General features: G+C 42.3%; 5 protein-coding genes and 1 long non-coding RNA gene across 7 annotated transcripts; 4 read left to right on the forward strand and 2 right to left on the reverse strand.

The window, feature by feature from the left end:
• The first annotated feature begins 791 nt into the window (after positions 1–791).
• LOC135641331 (ubiquitin-conjugating enzyme E2-17 kDa-like) lies at positions 792–5754 on the forward strand. 2 transcript variants are annotated; one of them, XM_065156686.1, is made up of 6 exons: positions 792–950; positions 1031–1110; positions 1964–2091; positions 4814–4918; positions 5234–5314; positions 5395–5754. In XM_065156686.1, the coding sequence occupies exons 2-6, from the start codon at positions 1041–1043 to the stop codon at positions 5536–5538; spliced, it is 528 nt and encodes a 175-aa protein (XP_065012758.1). In that variant the 5' UTR covers positions 792–950; positions 1031–1040; the 3' UTR covers positions 5539–5754. The 2 variants fall into 2 exon arrangements, with proteins under 2 accessions (XP_065012758.1, XP_065012759.1); XM_065156687.1 differs by lacking the exon at positions 5234–5314.
• Positions 5755–5816: 62 nt separating this feature from the next.
• On the forward strand, positions 5817–8629 carry LOC135641330 (ethylene-responsive transcription factor CRF2-like). Its single transcript, XM_065156685.1, has 2 exons — positions 5817–5952; positions 6066–8629. The coding sequence occupies exon 2, from the start codon at positions 7601–7603 to the stop codon at positions 8462–8464; it is 864 nt and encodes a 287-aa protein (XP_065012757.1). The 5' UTR covers positions 5817–5952; positions 6066–7600; the 3' UTR covers positions 8465–8629.
• Positions 8630–9183: 554 nt separating this feature from the next.
• Positions 9184–10920, forward strand: LOC135641658 (uncharacterized). Its single transcript, XR_010497764.1, has 2 exons — positions 9184–9491; positions 9633–10920. It is a non-coding gene; the product is annotated as an uncharacterized LOC135641658 (long non-coding RNA).
• A 157-nt stretch (positions 10921–11077) lies between these two features.
• Positions 11078–13249, reverse strand: LOC135641657 (uncharacterized). The gene is made up of 3 exons (XM_065157219.1): positions 12957–13249; positions 11801–12843; positions 11078–11564 (listed from the first exon to the last, which is right to left on the reverse strand). The coding sequence occupies exons 2-3, from the start codon at positions 12836–12838 to the stop codon at positions 11481–11483; spliced, it is 1122 nt and encodes a 373-aa protein (XP_065013291.1). The 5' UTR covers positions 12839–12843; positions 12957–13249; the 3' UTR covers positions 11078–11480.
• On the reverse strand, positions 12840–15496 carry LOC135641465 (putative disease resistance RPP13-like protein 1). Its single transcript, XM_065156827.1, has 2 exons — positions 12957–15496; positions 12840–12843 (listed from the first exon to the last, which is right to left on the reverse strand). The coding sequence occupies exons 1-2, from the start codon at positions 15494–15496 to the stop codon at positions 12840–12842; spliced, it is 2544 nt and encodes an 847-aa protein (XP_065012899.1).
• On the forward strand, positions 15446–17832 carry LOC135641656 (putative disease resistance protein RGA3). The gene is made up of 2 exons (XM_065157218.1): positions 15446–15584; positions 16299–17832. The coding sequence occupies exon 2, from the start codon at positions 16450–16452 to the stop codon at positions 17707–17709; it is 1260 nt and encodes a 419-aa protein (XP_065013290.1). The 5' UTR covers positions 15446–15584; positions 16299–16449; the 3' UTR covers positions 17710–17832.
• The last annotated feature ends 228 nt before the right edge of the window (positions 17833–18060 follow it).

Consider the following 18060-nt stretch of genomic DNA (forward strand, 5'->3'; position numbering starts at 1 on the left):
TTGTAAAAGGGGTCAACCCAGTTCATGCCAAGATCTTCAAATGAGGACACACAATATCTGCTTGTAAAAGGGGTCAATCCCGTTCTTGGGAAAATGATATCCCATTCTCTTTTACAGCAAAGCTGATCTTTTATCATCCTAAAGGCCTCCTTTTTGTAATTATTATTAATTTTTTATACCTAAAGTATTGATGGGATGATAATGGATGTTTTACTTATACTTTGATATTAGTGATCGTAGTAGCAAAACTAACAAGGACAAGTATTAAACACTGTTATTTTCTAGCTTCAGCTTCCAAGTTCCTCCTCTTAGGTGACAAATCAGTGAAGAGAGAATGATAAGGATCGAGTTGGAAAGACCAGATCATGGAACATTTGTTCATGCCACTACTCATCAGCTCTCCATGAAAGGTATGTTGCATCACAGAGTAGCAAAATTAGATTATCTTGCGAGTGTTCCCTCTTAATATAAGCCATGTTCTTGTTTGGTGCACTCCTCAACATACAAAACTGAAACGATGCTCGCCGAAGGTTCCTCTCTTTCTTTCAAAGGAAGGAGAAGGGCAAAGATCTGTCCGCCATGGGGACGACGACCTTCTAATCTGAATCTGGTGAGCGGATACACGACCTCCATCTCCTGCTCGCCTCCGGACTCCGTGCGGTTCGAGCGATAAAGGGAGACACGAAGGCGTCGTTGCAATTGCGGGAGACTCGCATCAAAAAGCTCGACTCGTTTACAACGGGGAAGCACGTGTTTTGCACGTGTTAAGGACACGTGACGAGTACTGGGCCACATAAAACAACGGTGGCCATTTAAACGCAGCGGTCGCGTGCAAATCTCGCAGCGGCGTTCGCTTTCCTCTTCTTCCCCGTTTCTTCGTCCGATCGCGCACGCACCAGAGAGAGAAAGGGGGGAGGGAACGAAAGAGGAAGAGTAGGCGTAGAACGCAGGTAAGGAATCCGTTATCCTTGTACGTCGACCGATCGTGTACCTTTCTGTTCTTGATCTATTTGGGTGTCCGATTGATTAGGTCATCGTTCATGGCGTCGAGGCGGATCATCAAGGAGCTGAAGGATCTGCAGAAGGATCCCCCGACCTCTTGCAGCGCAGGTCCTTGCAATCCCTATTCGGTTCCCTCTGTTGATTCATGCTCTTGTTTGCTGCTTTTTTGTGAGATCAGTTTATCTAGGGCTTAGATCTGAACCCGATTGCGCGTTTTTATGGGCGATCAATTATGGCTAGCTGGAATTCCATTATTGCGTCCGGACTTGGTCAAATTGTCTTAGGCTCCCCCGTTTCTTTTCACGTTGCTGTTGATCATGTGGATGAATACTAGCCTGCTCGATCAGGACTCTCTAGGATTAGTATGCCTGGAAACGTTAAGACTATGATTAATGTCATGCGTCAATGATGGGGAAAATGATTAGGGTGGACGATTGCTCAGTGCTTAAGGATCATCTGATTTGCTTCTTGTGATCATATGAATGACGTTGATATAAATGAAGGCTTATGATGGAGATCTTTCATCACTGATGCTTTTTCCTGGTGGAGTTGCATATGATTGCATATTCTATTTATTTTTTTTATCATATTTGCTGGTTGCTAAATTAGGTTATTTTCATGGAAAAAATTCAAACTTATTATGAGTAAAATTCTGTCATTAACATCCTAGAAGGAACGGCAGTTGTTAAGGTATCATAATATTGGTTGCTTTAAGCAACAAGACATTTACTAGTACACATATGGCTTGAAAGTTGAAGGCATACCTTTTTGTTTGTTTCCCGTGCAGTAAAAACAATGCAGTGAAATGTAGGCATCACTTGTTAGCACTTCGTAAAATTGGTTGATTTTATGTGAATTTATCAAGCGTCAGCATCGTATGTTTGTTCTAAACCTGGATTAATTTGTGTACGAAATTTAAAGTCCTGTCTCATGTTGTTAGTTTGAATAACTTATCCTACAGGCCCGGTGGGTGAAGATATGTTCCATTGGCAAGCAACTATAATGGGTCCACCAGACAGTCCATATGCAGGGGGAGTTTTTCTTGTCACCATCCACTTCCCTCCAGATTATCCATTTAAGCCACCTAAGGTATTCACAAAAAACAAAGAAAACAAGAAACATTGCAGTTGTATTTCATTCTTTGTTTTAGATACAATGAATTTTTGTTTTGTCCTTTACTTCACTAAAATTATATTTGGAATATATCTGATTGTAGAATTAGTTAAGAGGTGAGAAAGAACATGGAGGGACCATGTGTGATATTTAGTTTTACTATTGTGAGAATGTGGGAAAATTAAATGACAAGTCTTTTTCTGAAAAACTAGAAGTTCTCCACTTTCTTCATAATTGTGTCCTGCTGATTCTTATTTGTATGTTGATTTTTCCATGTGTATCCCTTAGCATAATTTTATTCTTATGTATAAACTCTTGCACCTGTGCCCTGTGCACATGTTCCTTGTTCAACTCTCCATTCCGAAGTATCAAGCTTTTCATGTTACAAGCAGAGGACAATCATATTTCTAATTTTTTTCTTAAAATTCTTACAGATTCCTTATTAGTTTAACTTGAATGTCATGCAAGGGGCATTTGGATCTAACTTTTGGCAGAGATAAATAATTTACAGACTATTAGCTGTATGTTAAATCATGAAAGGAAGTTGTAAGCATGGGCATATATGCAAATACGATGTTGAAACAAAACCATAATTGAGCTCATGCGTTGTGTAGTTGATTATGATAAGTTGTTGATCCAAGCTTTGAGAAGCTAGATCATGCTCAAACTTCTGTTTGGATGCTACCATATGGCTCAATCCAAACTTACATTGGTCATAAGCTGAGCCAAACCTAAAGCTTGAACTCTGCTGAATTATATAAGTCACATTCTGGCTGTTAATTTTGTCTTGTAACCTATGTTTCATTTAGGAGATAACATATATAGTCATACTTTCATAATTTTAATTAGTCATATTATTGGATGCTACCCAGATATCAGCTTTAAGTTAGAGACAACATTGTAGCAATTGCATTTCTGATTGAAAGAAATATATTTTTTTAATATAAACATTGAAAATCATCTGATTGTTTGTTTAAATAGTTTGGCTTGTTTAATAGACTAAGTTTTTAATCATGAGATGTAAAGGCACTTCTGTACGTCATATTGGAGCATAAGTTTACAAACTGAGTCACCCACTTATGTTTATGTAATAGTGTTTAGGCACTTTGGGGTGTAGGCTTAACTGCAAGATTAATGTCGGCTGGCAATAGACGTGCTATCCCCACGTATTGTCTTAATAGCAACAACGGCAATCTTGGGCGCCATAGTTTAATTGCTGGGTCAATGACATCAAACCTTTACCTTCAAGCTTATTTGCTGGAAGCTCAATTATGACCTGTATGGATGAAAAGTTGGTAACTCTGTGTCTTTTATTCCTAAAGGCAACAACACTAAGTGGAAATTATCAAACATTTGCAGGCCGTGGTCCTGCTATTAATTTGCTCATGAAAAATGATACTAAGGATCAAATGATACTAAGAAACTGTAGGCCTATCCATAGGACCATAAGGACTGGCTTGTCTTGACATTGGTTGTTTTTTATGCATGCCATCAAAGCCTATAAGATGATGATTTTATGGTAAGAACATCGAGGATTTGAATGGATAAAGATAATTGTTATCAAATATCAATCGTCCATATGTGATGCTTAAGAAGGTTTGACTAAAATAGTAAAATATATGCCTGAAGTGAATTGCTAATAACTTAGACTTAAGTATTTTAACTACATTTGCACTATTCGGTTATTGGAGCAGTAGTTTACTCTTCTTATTAGCTTCTGCACTAGGCTCATGTCAAATATGGTTTATTTCAATTGAGAGTGACTAGTCTCGTGCAAAGATCCAGAACACTAGTAAAGCACTGAAATAACCAGTAGAGACAAATACTCAGAAAGCTGTTTATGGTATCTTTCGAAGTCATGAAAATGGAAGATGAAGAAAAATCATAAAAGAAGTTGTCACAGCTTATTATTACATGCAAAATTTGACTTCCCCTTCTACCATTTGAGCAACAACCATCATTCAGGGCTTCTGCTGGGTCAATCTGCAAGTAGGACCATCTTGAGTAGCTTCATTTCGGAGATATTACCTATTGTGAAGAGTTATTTCCTCTTGCTTTCCTCAGATTGTAATGCTCATGTGCTGTAAATTTGTGTATGAAGATTTTTCCTCCTAAGTCATAATGTTTGTGCGCTGTAAATTTCTGAAAATTACTTACCTGATTTTTTAATTAAGGTCTTACTGAAAATGATGGAAGTTGTGGCATTTGGGTTTAATGGAACGTTAAGAACTAGGTAACCTGTTTGCTCATTTTTCCCAATGAGAAAGATAGTTTTAAGCTTATAGGTAGTGTAAGATACGCTGATTGTTCAAAATATTTGGTTTAAACTTTGGAGGTAGAAATAGGTTCAACTTCATCCAATTATGTCAATGTAAATTATTTTAGAAGTCTGATTTTTAGTCTGAAGAAAAGAAATGAAGAACAAGGTCAAAAGAAGTAAACCACTGCTATAACTTTTGATGCTTATTTTCCTTTCTAATTTTTGTTGGATAAATCGTGATTCTTCTTTCATGAAGAATAAAAGACATGGTGGATCAGTTTATCTTTTGTGGAGTCTTCTTCTCACTTCTATATATGCAGAATATGTGTTTCACTTGAACATCAATACTCCAAATCCAATTGCCTACTTCATAAATTGATAAGCATTAGATGTCAGATTCTATGATTTGCCAATTTATGAAGTGTGTGACTTCTGCAGGTTGCTTTCAGGACAAAGGTTTTTCATCCAAACATTAATAGCAATGGAAGCATTTGCTTGGACATCTTAAAGGAGCAATGGAGTCCCGCATTAACTATTTCCAAGGTTACTCTTCTTTTCCTTGTATTGATCATAGCAGTTGAGTCCTCTTTGTTTATGTAATATGCCTCTATACTGACTAGAATTGTGATACTAGGGTCAGATAACTTGAACAGTTCTATTTGATGGTTATCTTTGCTATACTCACGAGCCATGTCTTGCCCTGATCATTCTTGTCAAAAGGGCATGCTTGATCCGAAACTAATAAACATATTTTGGTCGGTTGAAATTATTTATCATATAGAAAGGAATATCCCAGATTGGTCAGCACTCTGCTTCCAGCTATTCTTACTAATGCCTGAGTGCCTCTTTGTTGATTAGGTGACTGCTGCATCGAGTAGATACCATATCCTCATGAAATTTTTTGACTTCTTTATGCCAAAAAATTATAGAGCTTCTCCGGTATTCTCATGTTTGTACCTATCGTCTTTTGTCTCGAGTGAATGGGATTACGGAAACCTTTTTTTCTTGTGCCCTTACAGGTGCTGCTGTCAATCTGCTCCCTCTTAACTGATCCAAACCCTGACGATCCGTTGGTCCCAGAGATCGCCCATATGTACAAGACAGATAGGACGAAATATGAGACTACGGCAAGGAGCTGGACTCAGAGGTATGCTATGGGCTAAAAACTATGGCTGGAGGAAGAGCGTCGGAGGCTTTTCACTTGTTCGTGGCTGTGTTACCTATCCGTTTGTAAGACTTGATAATTTGTATGATCGAAGTAAGCTACATCTGTCTCGTTTAGACAACTAAAAGACCAGCAAGGAAAGCCTCAACAATCTCGTCCGAGAACATTGTTGTCTTGATTGTTCTTCGTAATTTATATTCGAATCTTAGCAACACTCGTATCCCGTATGTTTATCGAATTTTCACTCACCATGTTATAATTGTGAATAGTGCCGTAGGAACATATACAAAGCTTGTTGGGTGAGATCGACTTGCTGTGGTCTTTCTTGCTTGTCTATTGTATCGGTGGTTATTACCGAGAACGTGAGATTAATGCTGAAGCCGACTCACTCGACCTCCAAGATTATACCGTGGTCTGGTGTTCCATTCCTCCCCCCAGTCGAGTCATCCTGTTCTGTGGCTCGATCCAGTAATACTTCAAAGGTTTCATACACCACTAACACTTTCTTTTTCTTCTCCTTTTCAGATTGCAGGCAACAATCCCAACAGTCGGTGTCTACCAAAGGTCAAGACCACAACACTGGAGTCGTCTTCTTCCTTTTATTTTTGTTCATCGAGAGAGCAGACACACAACGGTGGAGTCGTTACCTCGACTTGTCACCGCCCCCGGCTTTGAGCTCTCCTCAGCGGAAACCAAGGCGAGCGGGGCGCCACTCATGTCTTGTCGTTACCTCCCCGCCGCACTGTAGCTGCCGTAGCTTTAAAGGACCTCTGCTTGTTCGCCCCATGAAACCCAGTGCTTTGTTTTATCTAGTTTAGCCGAACATATGCACCTTCTTCTCTCTTTGAATCTAATTTATTTCCTTGCCGTACTTCAAACCCCTACTTTCATTTGTTTATCCGTCACCAACGTGTTCTTGGCTTCTCAGGTTCATTCCGGAGGATGAACCCAGTGCGATGGACCGAGCTCAATCCACGCCGATTCCACGCCTCTTCTCAGGTATGCCGGTCTCTTTTGTCGACCCTTTTTTATCTTAAATATGCGTACAGCGATGGTGTTACTCGAGTCGTCACACAAAATAATTACATGGCACGGTCACTGCGGCCAACCCCAACGATTTGACCACAATTCTTTAGCTCCGGCGGTGAGCGAGCGTCGCAGGCCCCGGTCGGCTCCATCACGTGACCGCTCCGCTCCACCTTCCCATTGGTCCTAAGAGAAGGGTCCCGCAATAAACAGATTTCGGTCCGACTTTTCTGGCGAGTCGTAGATCGCCACATCATCATGTTTCGAACACGCTACGGCTCAGAGTTCGAGGCTTGAGCTGTTGTTTAATGCAGAGTGGCAGCGCTTTTGTTGCGCACAGGCCAATTTTGTATATGAAGGAGCGTGCGTTTCGAGTTGGACTGCTGGAAGACACTGTCAACAAACAATCTTCTCCCCCACAGACAGCATCGCACCGAGCTCTCATCGACCTCTCCTCTCTCCGTCCCTCAAAACCGCCTCATCTCGTTGTATGTTTCTGTTCTCCTGGGGATATCAGTAGCAGAGGATTATAAAACAACGAACTCTGTGCTGACTGCAACTCTCCTCCTCCTTCCTTCCTTCCTTTTCCTCTGCTGTTGCTTCTTGTGGTACTACGGCGAAGGATACAACCGCTGCGTACTCCTCTTCTTCGCCCCTTCCTGCTTTCCTCGAAAGTTCGCACCTTTTCTCTTTTCGTCCTCCTCTTCCTGCCTCTTCCCATCTGTTACTCGAAGATTCTCTACTCTTCTATCTACCAGTCGGCCGTACTCGCCTGGGTTTATCTTTGATCACTGTTGTGGTTGCGTGCTTCTCCTTTATCCTTGGCTCTTTATTCCCCTGAAAAATCTCAGTGGAATCCCTCCTTTAACCCCCCCTTGTTTTCTGCTCTGTGTCCTCAAAAGATCTCATCTTGCGCTGCTGCTGGGTTGGGTTTATCCTGCGCGGTGGAAAGGAGCAGAGGCTTGGTGAGGACGTCTTCAAGCTTCCTCCTCTACGTCGCCTCTGGTGGAGACGCCCGTCGGCCGAACCCGACCATGAAGAAAGCTCGAACCTTGCGCATCTTCTGGACCGACCCTGAGGCGACCGACTCATCCGGCGATGACGAGGAATGCGGGGTCTCCGGGCGCCGCGTCGGGCGGCTGGTGAGGGAGATTGGGCTCGATCCCTGCCCCGCCGTCGTTGACAAGCTGAGGAGGGCGCGGAAGAAGGCGCCGGCTGGAGGTGGCAAGGTGGCATCGCAGACCGGAAGCACCAAGTTCCGCGGCGTCCGGCGGCGGCCGTGGGGGAAGTACGCGGCGGAGATCCGCGACCCGTGGCGCGGCGTCCGCGTGTGGCTCGGCACCTTCGACACCGCCGAGGAGGCCGCCATGGTCTACGACTGCGCCGCTCTCCAGCTCCGCGGCCCCGGCGCCACCACCAACTTCTCCTCTTCCTCCTCCTCCTCCACCACCCCCGCTCCGCCCCAGGTGGCGGAGGAGGCGTCCGACCCCACCACAGTCTCCGCCGGCTACGACTCCGGAGACGACTCCCAAAGCCGGACCTCCCCGACCTCCGTCCTCCGGGGCTTCTCCTCGTACTCCGCCGTACAAGGCCCAGCAACGGAGGAGACTAAGAAAGGAGCTGATGTCTTCAACCCGGCGGTCTTCCTACCGGAGATGACGGTGGAGGAGTTCTCACCGTTCGAGGACATGCCGTTATTCAACGACTCGTCGTGTTTCGAGACGTGGGAGCCGAGGATTCCCGAGGCGACGACGGCACGGGTGGGATTCTCCGCGGCGGCGGACCCGTCCACCACGGCATGGGATTCGGGCTTCGGCTCAGCCACGTGGCACGAGGACGACTACTTTCACGAGATCGGCGATCTCTTCCCGCTGGAGCCGCTCCCCGCCATATTCTAAGTCAAAATCTTCCAACTCGCCGATTTTTGGCAACCAATCAAAAGTTATCGCCGCCATTAATCTCTCCTGCGTCGTCTGCTCTCGAGTTGCTTCTTCCGTATGTTCCAAATCTTCTGCGTCATCTAATGAACACTAAACATCGAACAAAGCCGTCAAGTTTGGACATTTGATTTCTTCTTCTTCTTCTTCTTCTTCTTCTTCCTGTGACGAGAGTTCTCCTTCCATCTAATGAAGGAACAAAGCAGCAGCAGATGGATCGAGCCAGTAATGGGGGAGCAGAGAGAATGCGTGACTTCCTTTTCAGCTGCATCACTTTATGTGCGTGGCTCTAATAAAGCAGGCATCGCACGTCTGCCAACGAAAACACATAGAAAAGCACCAAGTATTACTTTGATGTCTTGGTGGTGATCATACGAAGCACAAGACTAATTATATATTATCTTATATAATTAATTATTTTTTTATATTTCGATCATAAATATTTAATCCCTTTTTTTTTTTGATAAAATCTTTTTTTTCTTAATATTTAACACTGTAAAATTATCTTTTAAATCCTATATAGAATCTTAATATTTAATCTCTTTATAGAATAATGTTTTTTACCCTTCCCTAAAGGTGTTTTGTGCTTTTTCTATATATATATATATATATATATATATATATATATATATACACTCAAAAATTGGTGAGTTAAATTGCTCGGTTACCTTATGCCATCATCGCCCGTTGGATTTGATACTGACGGTCGAGCATGCCGCGGAAGAAACAGTGATACGCGGCAGGCTGCCGTCTTCATTCTCGAGGAATCGAAAGCTTTTCGAATCCTCGAATCTGCGGAATTCTTTTCGAAAGTCCGATCTTTTAATATGTCCATTACGTCAAAATCCGATTTTTATCGACCTCGTTATGGTTTGAGAGTCTCCGATCCCTTCTTCGTGGTGGTCTTCATCCATTGGCAGCATTAGTTCATCTCTGGGGCTTTTCCTTTGTATGGCCGATCCAGTTCCCACCTCTCATGGTCATCTAGGTTTTCTTTCTTTCCTTTTTTGTTTCTTGGTTTCCCATTTCTAGATTCCGTTTCTTCCATGTTTTCGTACTTCAAAATCGTTCCTTTCCTGCGGTTCATTAACTTGGATTTACATTCACTTGTATGCTTTTGTACTGGCAGGTTCTTCTGGCCCTGGAGAAGGATCAATCTTTTCTTGTTATTCAATCGGTTGGTAGGGTTGTCCAACACCAATCGCAGCTTCTAATACTCCTCTCTTTGTCTGCTTCACACATTTTGGTTCCTGTTTTCAGCAGCATTCCTGATTTCGGAAGAAATACACAGTATTAGCACCATATGTTGCAGTATCACCTTATTTGTGCCGGTTGAAAATGCTGCATGATAGATAGACACATCAGAGTGAGTAGCCATTGAAATCTTTGATCATAACAAAATAGAGACTAACAGTCATGTGTTTCTCTGTTTGATGATAAATCATCTATTTTATCAGCTGTTAAGATGGTTAAAATGTGTGTAAAAACAGACAAAAGAGTAGAAGGGAATAAAGAAGAAGAAACTAGAATAACAAGGAGATAAAGAGATGGAAAATTAGAGAACAAGCCATTTTGTTCTTGCAAAATATCTCATGCTAACCTTCTACTTGTATCTTGGAACGAGCATTCTCACTTTATGCTTTTCAGACTTTTTAGCAACAGTATGTGGCTGTTTTCCCATTATTTGACCACCTTTTATATAACTAGAAGTCTTAGCTTACAACACAATAAAGAACTCAAGGTGATATGTTAATGCCTAATTGGTTACGTTGAACAAATAATTAAAGGCACCAAAATTTGATATGTTAATGCCTAATTCGTTATGTTGAACAAATAATTAAAGGCACCAAAATTATCTTCCATAGCAGAGAATAATAGGATCCCAAAAATCAAGAAATTGACCCATTTACTATTTCAAAAAGGTGCTAAATCCATTACAACTCAAGCAAACTAATCTAATTCATCTAATTAAGTGAACCAAACCTGAATCTGACTAACTAAAAAGAAAAAACTATTTGGGACATTATTGTTTTGGTGCCTCTTTCTGGTGCAATCTGAACCACCAAATAAAGTCTATAATTTGAGTGAATTTTAAGTGTCATTTGTTGCATCAGTAGTACTTAGGGGAGTCATACATAATGTTGCAGGCTAATAAAGCTTGACCAGTGTTTGCTTTCCAATTTGCAATCTCTTGTATTTATCTCATTGGTCTAATCTAGTTTAGAATAGTAAATATGATAATCATAAAAAGAGATAAAACTGACTCCAAGTTAAGAACTGACCATCAACAAGGAAAATATGTACACAATACTTTGTCATGTATTTAGATAGACATGGTGTTGCAAATGTTTTGGAATTTGAGGTGGTTGATGGGATTGCTCTGACAAATGTTTATTTAATCGGACTCATGACAAAAAGGTTTTCTATTCTGTTACTTATATAAGACATTAAGACATGAATTATTATGACTATCATATTCCTCCAGAGACCTTTCATATAACAGTCTCTTAATACCTTCTTTGGAGGTCTCATCATTTACTTGATCATGTCACAGTTTTGTTGCTTTATTGCAATTTACGGCATGGTCTTGAATTAACAACCATTTCAGGTGCAGGAAAAAACTGCGTACATCTGATCCTTCTCAAACACTGGAGCCTCATGCATTAGGTGCAAAACCCAACCCCCTCCCCTCCCCTGCACCCACCTCCCCACATCCACACCCACCACCTCCCCCCCCCCCCCCCCACGTTGACAATGGATGTAAAATTCCTTGCTTCAAATGGTTAGGACCTAGACCTAGATCATCAAATGAATATCATGCTTGTTTGGTCCAGTCACTCCAGTGTCACTGTGTTCATGCTTTTAGAAGTCTTTTCAGCAAATTGACATACTAGTTACTGTTGCATTCCATCACATGCACAACTAGTGCATTCCAAAATGTTGATTAGTCACCCTTATCAATGTCTTTGTACTCCATTCAGTTCTCCTCACTTTCATACTCTTGACTTTTGGAATGTCTCTCCCACTTATCATCAAAGTCCACATCTTCCCAATCATTATTCTGCAGGCAAACGGAAAACAACAGTTATACGCAAGTAAAAGCAAGTATTTTAAGTTATTGTGTTATGGACTGCTTATGATTTGTCTTTGCTGAACATGGCATTGATGCATTACCAGTCGAAGGCATTGCTAACTTATAGTAGAGCTTTAGAAATACTAGAAACTATTAGTTTTGTCACTGCTAAAAGGAACTATATTCATGCAAAATACGTTGGTAGTTGAGATTAAAAGTGCTACCTTTTGTTTGATACCATGTCTTTGACACCACTCTGTTAACCTTGGACAATCTTCAATTTCAATATCGAGGGTGGAGTTTGGCAGCTGTTCATCAGGTAAGAAATGAAATTTAGGGCAGAATGCTATCACCATCAGCTCAAGGGAGGTGAGGTTGCAAAGACCCACAGCAGTTGTAAGCTCCTCACAATCTTCAATATGTAGTTCCTTCAGTGCTGATAGATTCTCATGCAGCCTAGGTAGAGCACTCAGTTTGTTACAGGATGAAATTTCCAAGTACTGAAGAGTGAATGGCAGCACATCATCAGAATTTAGGAAGAGCTCAGGACACATATCTAATGTCAAGCTCTCAAGGGAATTGAGGTTCTGTAGACACATCAATGTTGAAAGCTGTTCACAAGTTGTGATTGAAAGCTCCCGTAGAGCAGACAGAGGCTGGTACAGAGGAAGGGATGTCAAGTTTGGGCAGCTTGTAATGTCGAGGGACAGAAGGGTGGGTGGCAGACGATCATCTGGTGAGAACTGGAATTTAGGCAAGGCATGCAATCTCAAGTGCTCAAGAGAAGTGATTTTGTGCAGCTCGACAATTAAATTAAGATTCATGCAATCACTTATTTCCAAATTGTTTAGAGCATTGAGGCTTCCATGAAGGTGAAGGATGCTTAAGTCCTCAGACCATGAAATTTCTAAGGAATGAAGAGATTGGAGTTCTAAGGTGGATGCCCAGAGATTCTCATTCCATTTCCCTTGCAAATCCAGACTTTTGACTGAAGAGAGTTTGGGGAGTGCAGTTATTGCTTCAACATTCTCCATCTCTAATATTTCCAGTGAAGTTGGGAGGAGGGGTAGCCCATTTAGCTTCGAGCAATGTTTAATGACTAGTCTTCGGAGGCAAGGAAAGTCACCATCCTCGACACCAGTCCACTCCCCCCACTGGTTCAAACATTCTAAGTCTAGTGTGTCCAGTGCTCGAAATGCTATAGAGGAACTCGTACTGCTGTGGCCGCAGAACTCACAGCCAACATGTTGGATCCCATCCATGTTACCTATCAAGAGATTTTGGAGGCATGGTAACTGACCAAGTGGTGGGAGGAGCTTGCAACTATGGCATTTTGTAAGTGCAATGGAGTTCAGTCTAGAGAATGAAGGATCTCCTAACCAGCTTGGGAATCTCATGCCACAATAACCTCGCAGGATGAGGTGCCTGAGGTTTCTGTATGGTTGGAGGTTTTGAAGAATACCATCTGCCAGAAAGCTGGAGGTCTCTGTGATGCTGCCTGTGTTGAGGGTAGATCCATCACTATGTTGCTCACCAGGACCCTGAGAACTACTTGCTTGGGTGCTTTTCTCAGAATTCCATATTAATGCCAATGTTCGTAAATGCTCTTTGGCCTTCAAATCTGCTATGCTGGCTTCCTTTCCACTGGCAACATTCTGAAGCCCTGCTATGCCAAGATGTCCTCTAATATTTCTCAGCTGCTTCAATTCATCAATTCTACAGTGCCTGTTGACATTAAATGCTGAAAGGGTCTCAAGTCTAGTAAGAGTTCCGATCCCTGATGGTAGACTAACACAAGCTGCAAAGTCCTTTGTTGGAAGCTCCAAATGCCGCAGATTAATGAGCTTGACAATCCCATTGGGTAGTTCTTGGAGGCTCCTGCAGTACTTCAAATCCAGTGTCTGCAGGTAATATAGACTACCTAAAGAGTTAGGTAACCCTTTTATTGTACTTCCCCGGAGACCAAGATAGCATAGCAGTTTCAGCTGACCGATGGAACTTGGAAGCTGCTTGATTCTGGTATAGCTCAGATCAATCACCCGCAAACATGGTAACATCCGGAACAGATCACTACACAACCTCACATTCTGGCAGACATCACCGATACCTCCTCCGTTCAAAGTTTTTACCTTTGTATTTACGTAGAGCAGTGATCTAATCCTTCTGTTCTCCTCCTTCAGAGGTTCAAATTGGATGTCAGCTTTGGCTTCATATGGAATCAGAGATAGATGGCTGGCTTCATTGGTGATGTAGCTCACCTTCTCATCCTTATTAACACTGCATTCTTCGCCTGCAATTGATCGTGCTAGATCGCAGATGAGGTCATGCATCAGAAACAATTGCTGGTCCTCATGTTGTGAGATGATAAAGGATGTTTTCTTCTGCAGGTTTTCGCTACCTGTCAGTGACAACTGGAGGGATGAACGAATCAAAGGTAATTCCTCATCAATTGGAGACAATTGAAAGAATGACCGTCTGTGTAAGTCATCAAAATACTTCTTTCCTATGTCTTCAGCTCGTCTTGTTTCCACGAATGGGATAAGGCCTTGAGCCATCCACAATTTGATCAATTCATCCTTCTCGAACAAATAATTTTTTGGAAACAAGGTGCAGTACATGAAGCATGGTTTTAGATGTGTAGGCATGCGATGGTAGCTTACTCTCAGTGCAGGCAGAATACCATCATCTTCCTCGTCTAGTTCCCATAAATCACTTTGCAAGATGTCTTCCCACTTATCTTTGTCTTCTTCATAGTAAAGAAGCCCTCCAAGGTTCTTTATAGCCAATGGCAAGCCTTTGCACTTTTGAACTATCTTCATGCCAATTTCTTCCAGGTTGCGGCTGCTGTCAGGGTCTCGGTTCTCAAGTGCATACTGCTTGAACAACGACCAAGCTTGATCTTCAGTCAGGCCAGCAAGCTGATATGGAAGCACTGTTTGCATAATCCTTGCCACTGACTCGTTACGAGTGGTGACAAGGAATTTGCACCGTCCTCCACTGATGAAAGCCACTCTTAAGCTATCCCAAAGGTTTATGTCTTCAGTCCAAACATCATCCAGAACAAGCAGTAGTCTCTTTCCCACCAATTCTTCCTTGAGAACAGATTGTAGTGAGCTTAGTTCTGTGAGGTCACATTTTTCCTGAGTAATGCTTTCTATGATAGCTTTGTATATTTTGATCACATCAAAATCTACTGAGACACTGACCCATACTCTTGTGTTGAAGCATTGGCGTACTGTTGGATCTTTGTAAACGAGTCGAGCCAGGGTGGTCTTTCCAATCCCGGCCATGCCGATGATGGGTATGACGGATAATTTGTCTGCACTGCCTTTCTCTGATACCAGCATTTCTACAATTTTTTTCTTATCTTCTTCTCTTCCATAAACACAAGATTCATCTACATATGGGGTGCTTTGCGGAGGCTGAACTGGTACACTAGATCTGCTCACTCCAATGTTATCTTTAAGACTCAGGGCTTTCCGTTCTTCTGCGAGCTCATCAAATCTTATGCTAATATCCTTGATCCTACTTTGTATGCCACCTGGAATTGCAATTTGGGTTGGAAGAACAGTAGTAGCAACCAATTTTCTTGCCTCCAACTTTCTTTTCCTGGTTGCAGGTCGTGGTAGATCTCCACCCTCAGCTTTGATTCGCAGAAACTCATACCCATACTCAGCTAAAACATCCTCAGCAAGGTAAGCCAAGTCTTTTAGCTCTTTCAGCCAGAGTTTCACTGCTTCATCTCTTATCTCCCTCTCCTCTGCATCGCTGAGAACTGCTTGAATCCTTGACAGTGTTCCCTCCATCTTGGACAGATCCTCGTGAACACTGCCTTGCTGGGATGAGAGTGCCGAGCCAAGTGATGCAGGTATGTTGCCGATCATCCATTTGATGATGGAGGATAAAATTGCACCCGCCATTGCAATCTCTCCCCTTCTTTTCAAGTCAAGCAGCACCAAGGAGATTTTGGAACAGCAAGCAGAGATGAGAAATCAAATGAAGAAATAGGTTAGTCTCATAGACTTGGCCAAAGCTCTAGCTGAATACATTTGTATCATTCATGAATGAGTTGACATAGTCTAACACGCTAGTTGATTGCAAGTATTTGTTAGGTTGGCTGGTTCCTTCGATTGAATATATGGTTTCAGTTGTCAGCATAACCTGCAGAAGAATATATTCTATTTGTTTAGGCAAAGGTGCAGCTCAGATTTGCATATATGTCGCCGTAGTGCAGATCAGATTTGCATATATGCTGCCGTAGTGCAGCTCAGATTTGCATATATGCCATCGCAGTTAAATCAAGTTGAAGCTCTAATTGACATTAACATCTTTTAGAACACATTATAGTGGTAAGAGTGTTTGTATATTGAAAATTTAACATTTTATATCCTTTTATTTCAAACCAGTCAAATTAGTTAAATCAAGTTGAAGCTCTAATTGACATTAATATCCTTTTTAACACATTATAGTGGTAAGAGTGCTTGAGATATTGAAATTTTCACATTTTATTATCTTTTCAGTTCAATCAATCAAATTATAACTGGGTTAGAACTGACCATTGAATTTAGAGGATTTGCAATGATAGATATGTAAAAAAGGTGCACTTCTATTGTTGACTATGGATGCCATGTGCTTTAGCACAAAGTCAATGTCTTTGTCTGCCAAAGTTGTCTTGCATTATTGGTGCATCTTTTGCTAAGAATCTTGAAATATGTGTGCCAGTTGTCTGCTACTACACATTTGGGATGCTTTTCTGGAACCAACTTGTCGGATCATTGACGATCAGTACCAGAAGGTTCAGCTCTTCAAGACTAGCAGAGACTTTGAAGCAGGCGAAGGATCCACATATCTCAGCGGAAACAGCAGAAGATCAATGGCAATGTTTCGTCTTTCTTCCATCATATCAGGACTAGACAAGTTAGCATCATACATCACAAGTTCGTCTTCATCTTCATGTGATCCATGTGGCACGGATGAATTGGTGGAGTTGAAGGATTCAGTGGTGAGGACCCGAAATTATGTCATGGATTCAAGGGGGGTTATTGGAGATGCATCTGTGAAGCTCTGGCTGATGGAGCTCAACAACTTGGTTCATCTTATAGATCATATCGAGCACCAGAGATCCAGCGAAGAGCAACAACCTCAGTTGGTAACTTGCAGAAAGAGAGCGAAGCTAGAGAAGAAAGAACCAGCTCCAGATGCGATCAACTGCAAAGTACAGGAGATCAGGAAGAGATTCCATGAGATGTCAGCTGACTGGGCTGCTATCCATTTAACAGAGAGTGATGTAGGGATGCAGTTTCAGCAACAAAGATCATCACCTTCTGGCTTCCAAATAGATGAATCATGCATTTTTGGCAGGGATCATGACAAAAACAAGGTGATCGAGCTATTGTTTTCAGATGACAGCAAGAGAGGCAATGTTTCTATCATTTCCATTGTTGGCGTGGCAGGTATTGGGAAGACTACACTTGCTCAGCTTGCTTACAGTGATCCAAAGATATGTGCACATTTCACAGCTAGGGGATGGGTGTGTGTCTCTGGAGACATCGATGCTGTGAGACTGCTGCAAGCAATCATACAGTCAGTCACAGGAAAGGCTTGCCAAGACAAGGATTTGGTAACGCTCGAAAGAACACTAGAAAGAGTGTTGAAGGGAACAAAATTCTTGCTTGTTTTAGATGATGTCAAGGAGGACGACAGCCTCTGGGACTGCTTGTGGTCGCCATTACTTGGTGCAGAAACGAGCAAGATTGTTGTCACCAGTCGCAATGAGCTAGTTTCTAACAGCATCCAAGAACTCGTACTTCCTCATCACCTGAGCAGCTTATCTGAAGCTAACTGCTGGTCTCTTTTCCGTAGGTTTGCATTTGACGGTGAAGATCCAAATGAGCATCCAAACCTGGTGGAGATCGGCAGGAAGATTGCTGCAATGTGTAGAGGGTGGCCGCTGGCCGCAAAGACGCTCGGTGTTCTTCTCCGGTTCGAAACCGATAGGTGGTTGGATATCCTGCAAGGTGAGGTGTTGGGGCTGGTTGGTGGTCTCAACTTCACTCTGCAACCTTCAGATGGTGCTTGGCAGTCTCAACTCTTGACTCTGCAACCTTCGGATGGTGCCATGGAGCATAGATGATGTTGATGAACACCATTGTGATATGCCTCTGCTGATTTCTCCAAACAAAGAACTGAAAGAATAATGTATGAAGACTCTGTATAAATTTCAAGTATGGAAGTTTATTTTGGATCCACAGGCTCATTGTTTTCGGGCACCCGATTCAAACCCGATCCGATAACCTCTTAAAACGGCTTCCTCATTAATTTTGTCCTTTTTCTTTCTCTGTGATTAGTTTATATGGGCCCCACCTCTGCTTCCACGCGATCCTGACCCTCGATCCTGAAATCGAGATGATGTACGGTCAGGATCATCGCGGACCATCGCCAGTGGTCGGCTCCCCTCCCCCATCCTGCTGCCAACAAATTATTA

Source organism: Musa acuminata, chromosome BXJ3-6 (genome assembly GCF_036884655.1).
Source record: "Musa acuminata AAA Group cultivar baxijiao chromosome BXJ3-6, Cavendish_Baxijiao_AAA, whole genome shotgun sequence".
NCBI classification, from domain to species: domain Eukaryota; kingdom Viridiplantae; phylum Streptophyta; class Magnoliopsida; order Zingiberales; family Musaceae; genus Musa; species Musa acuminata.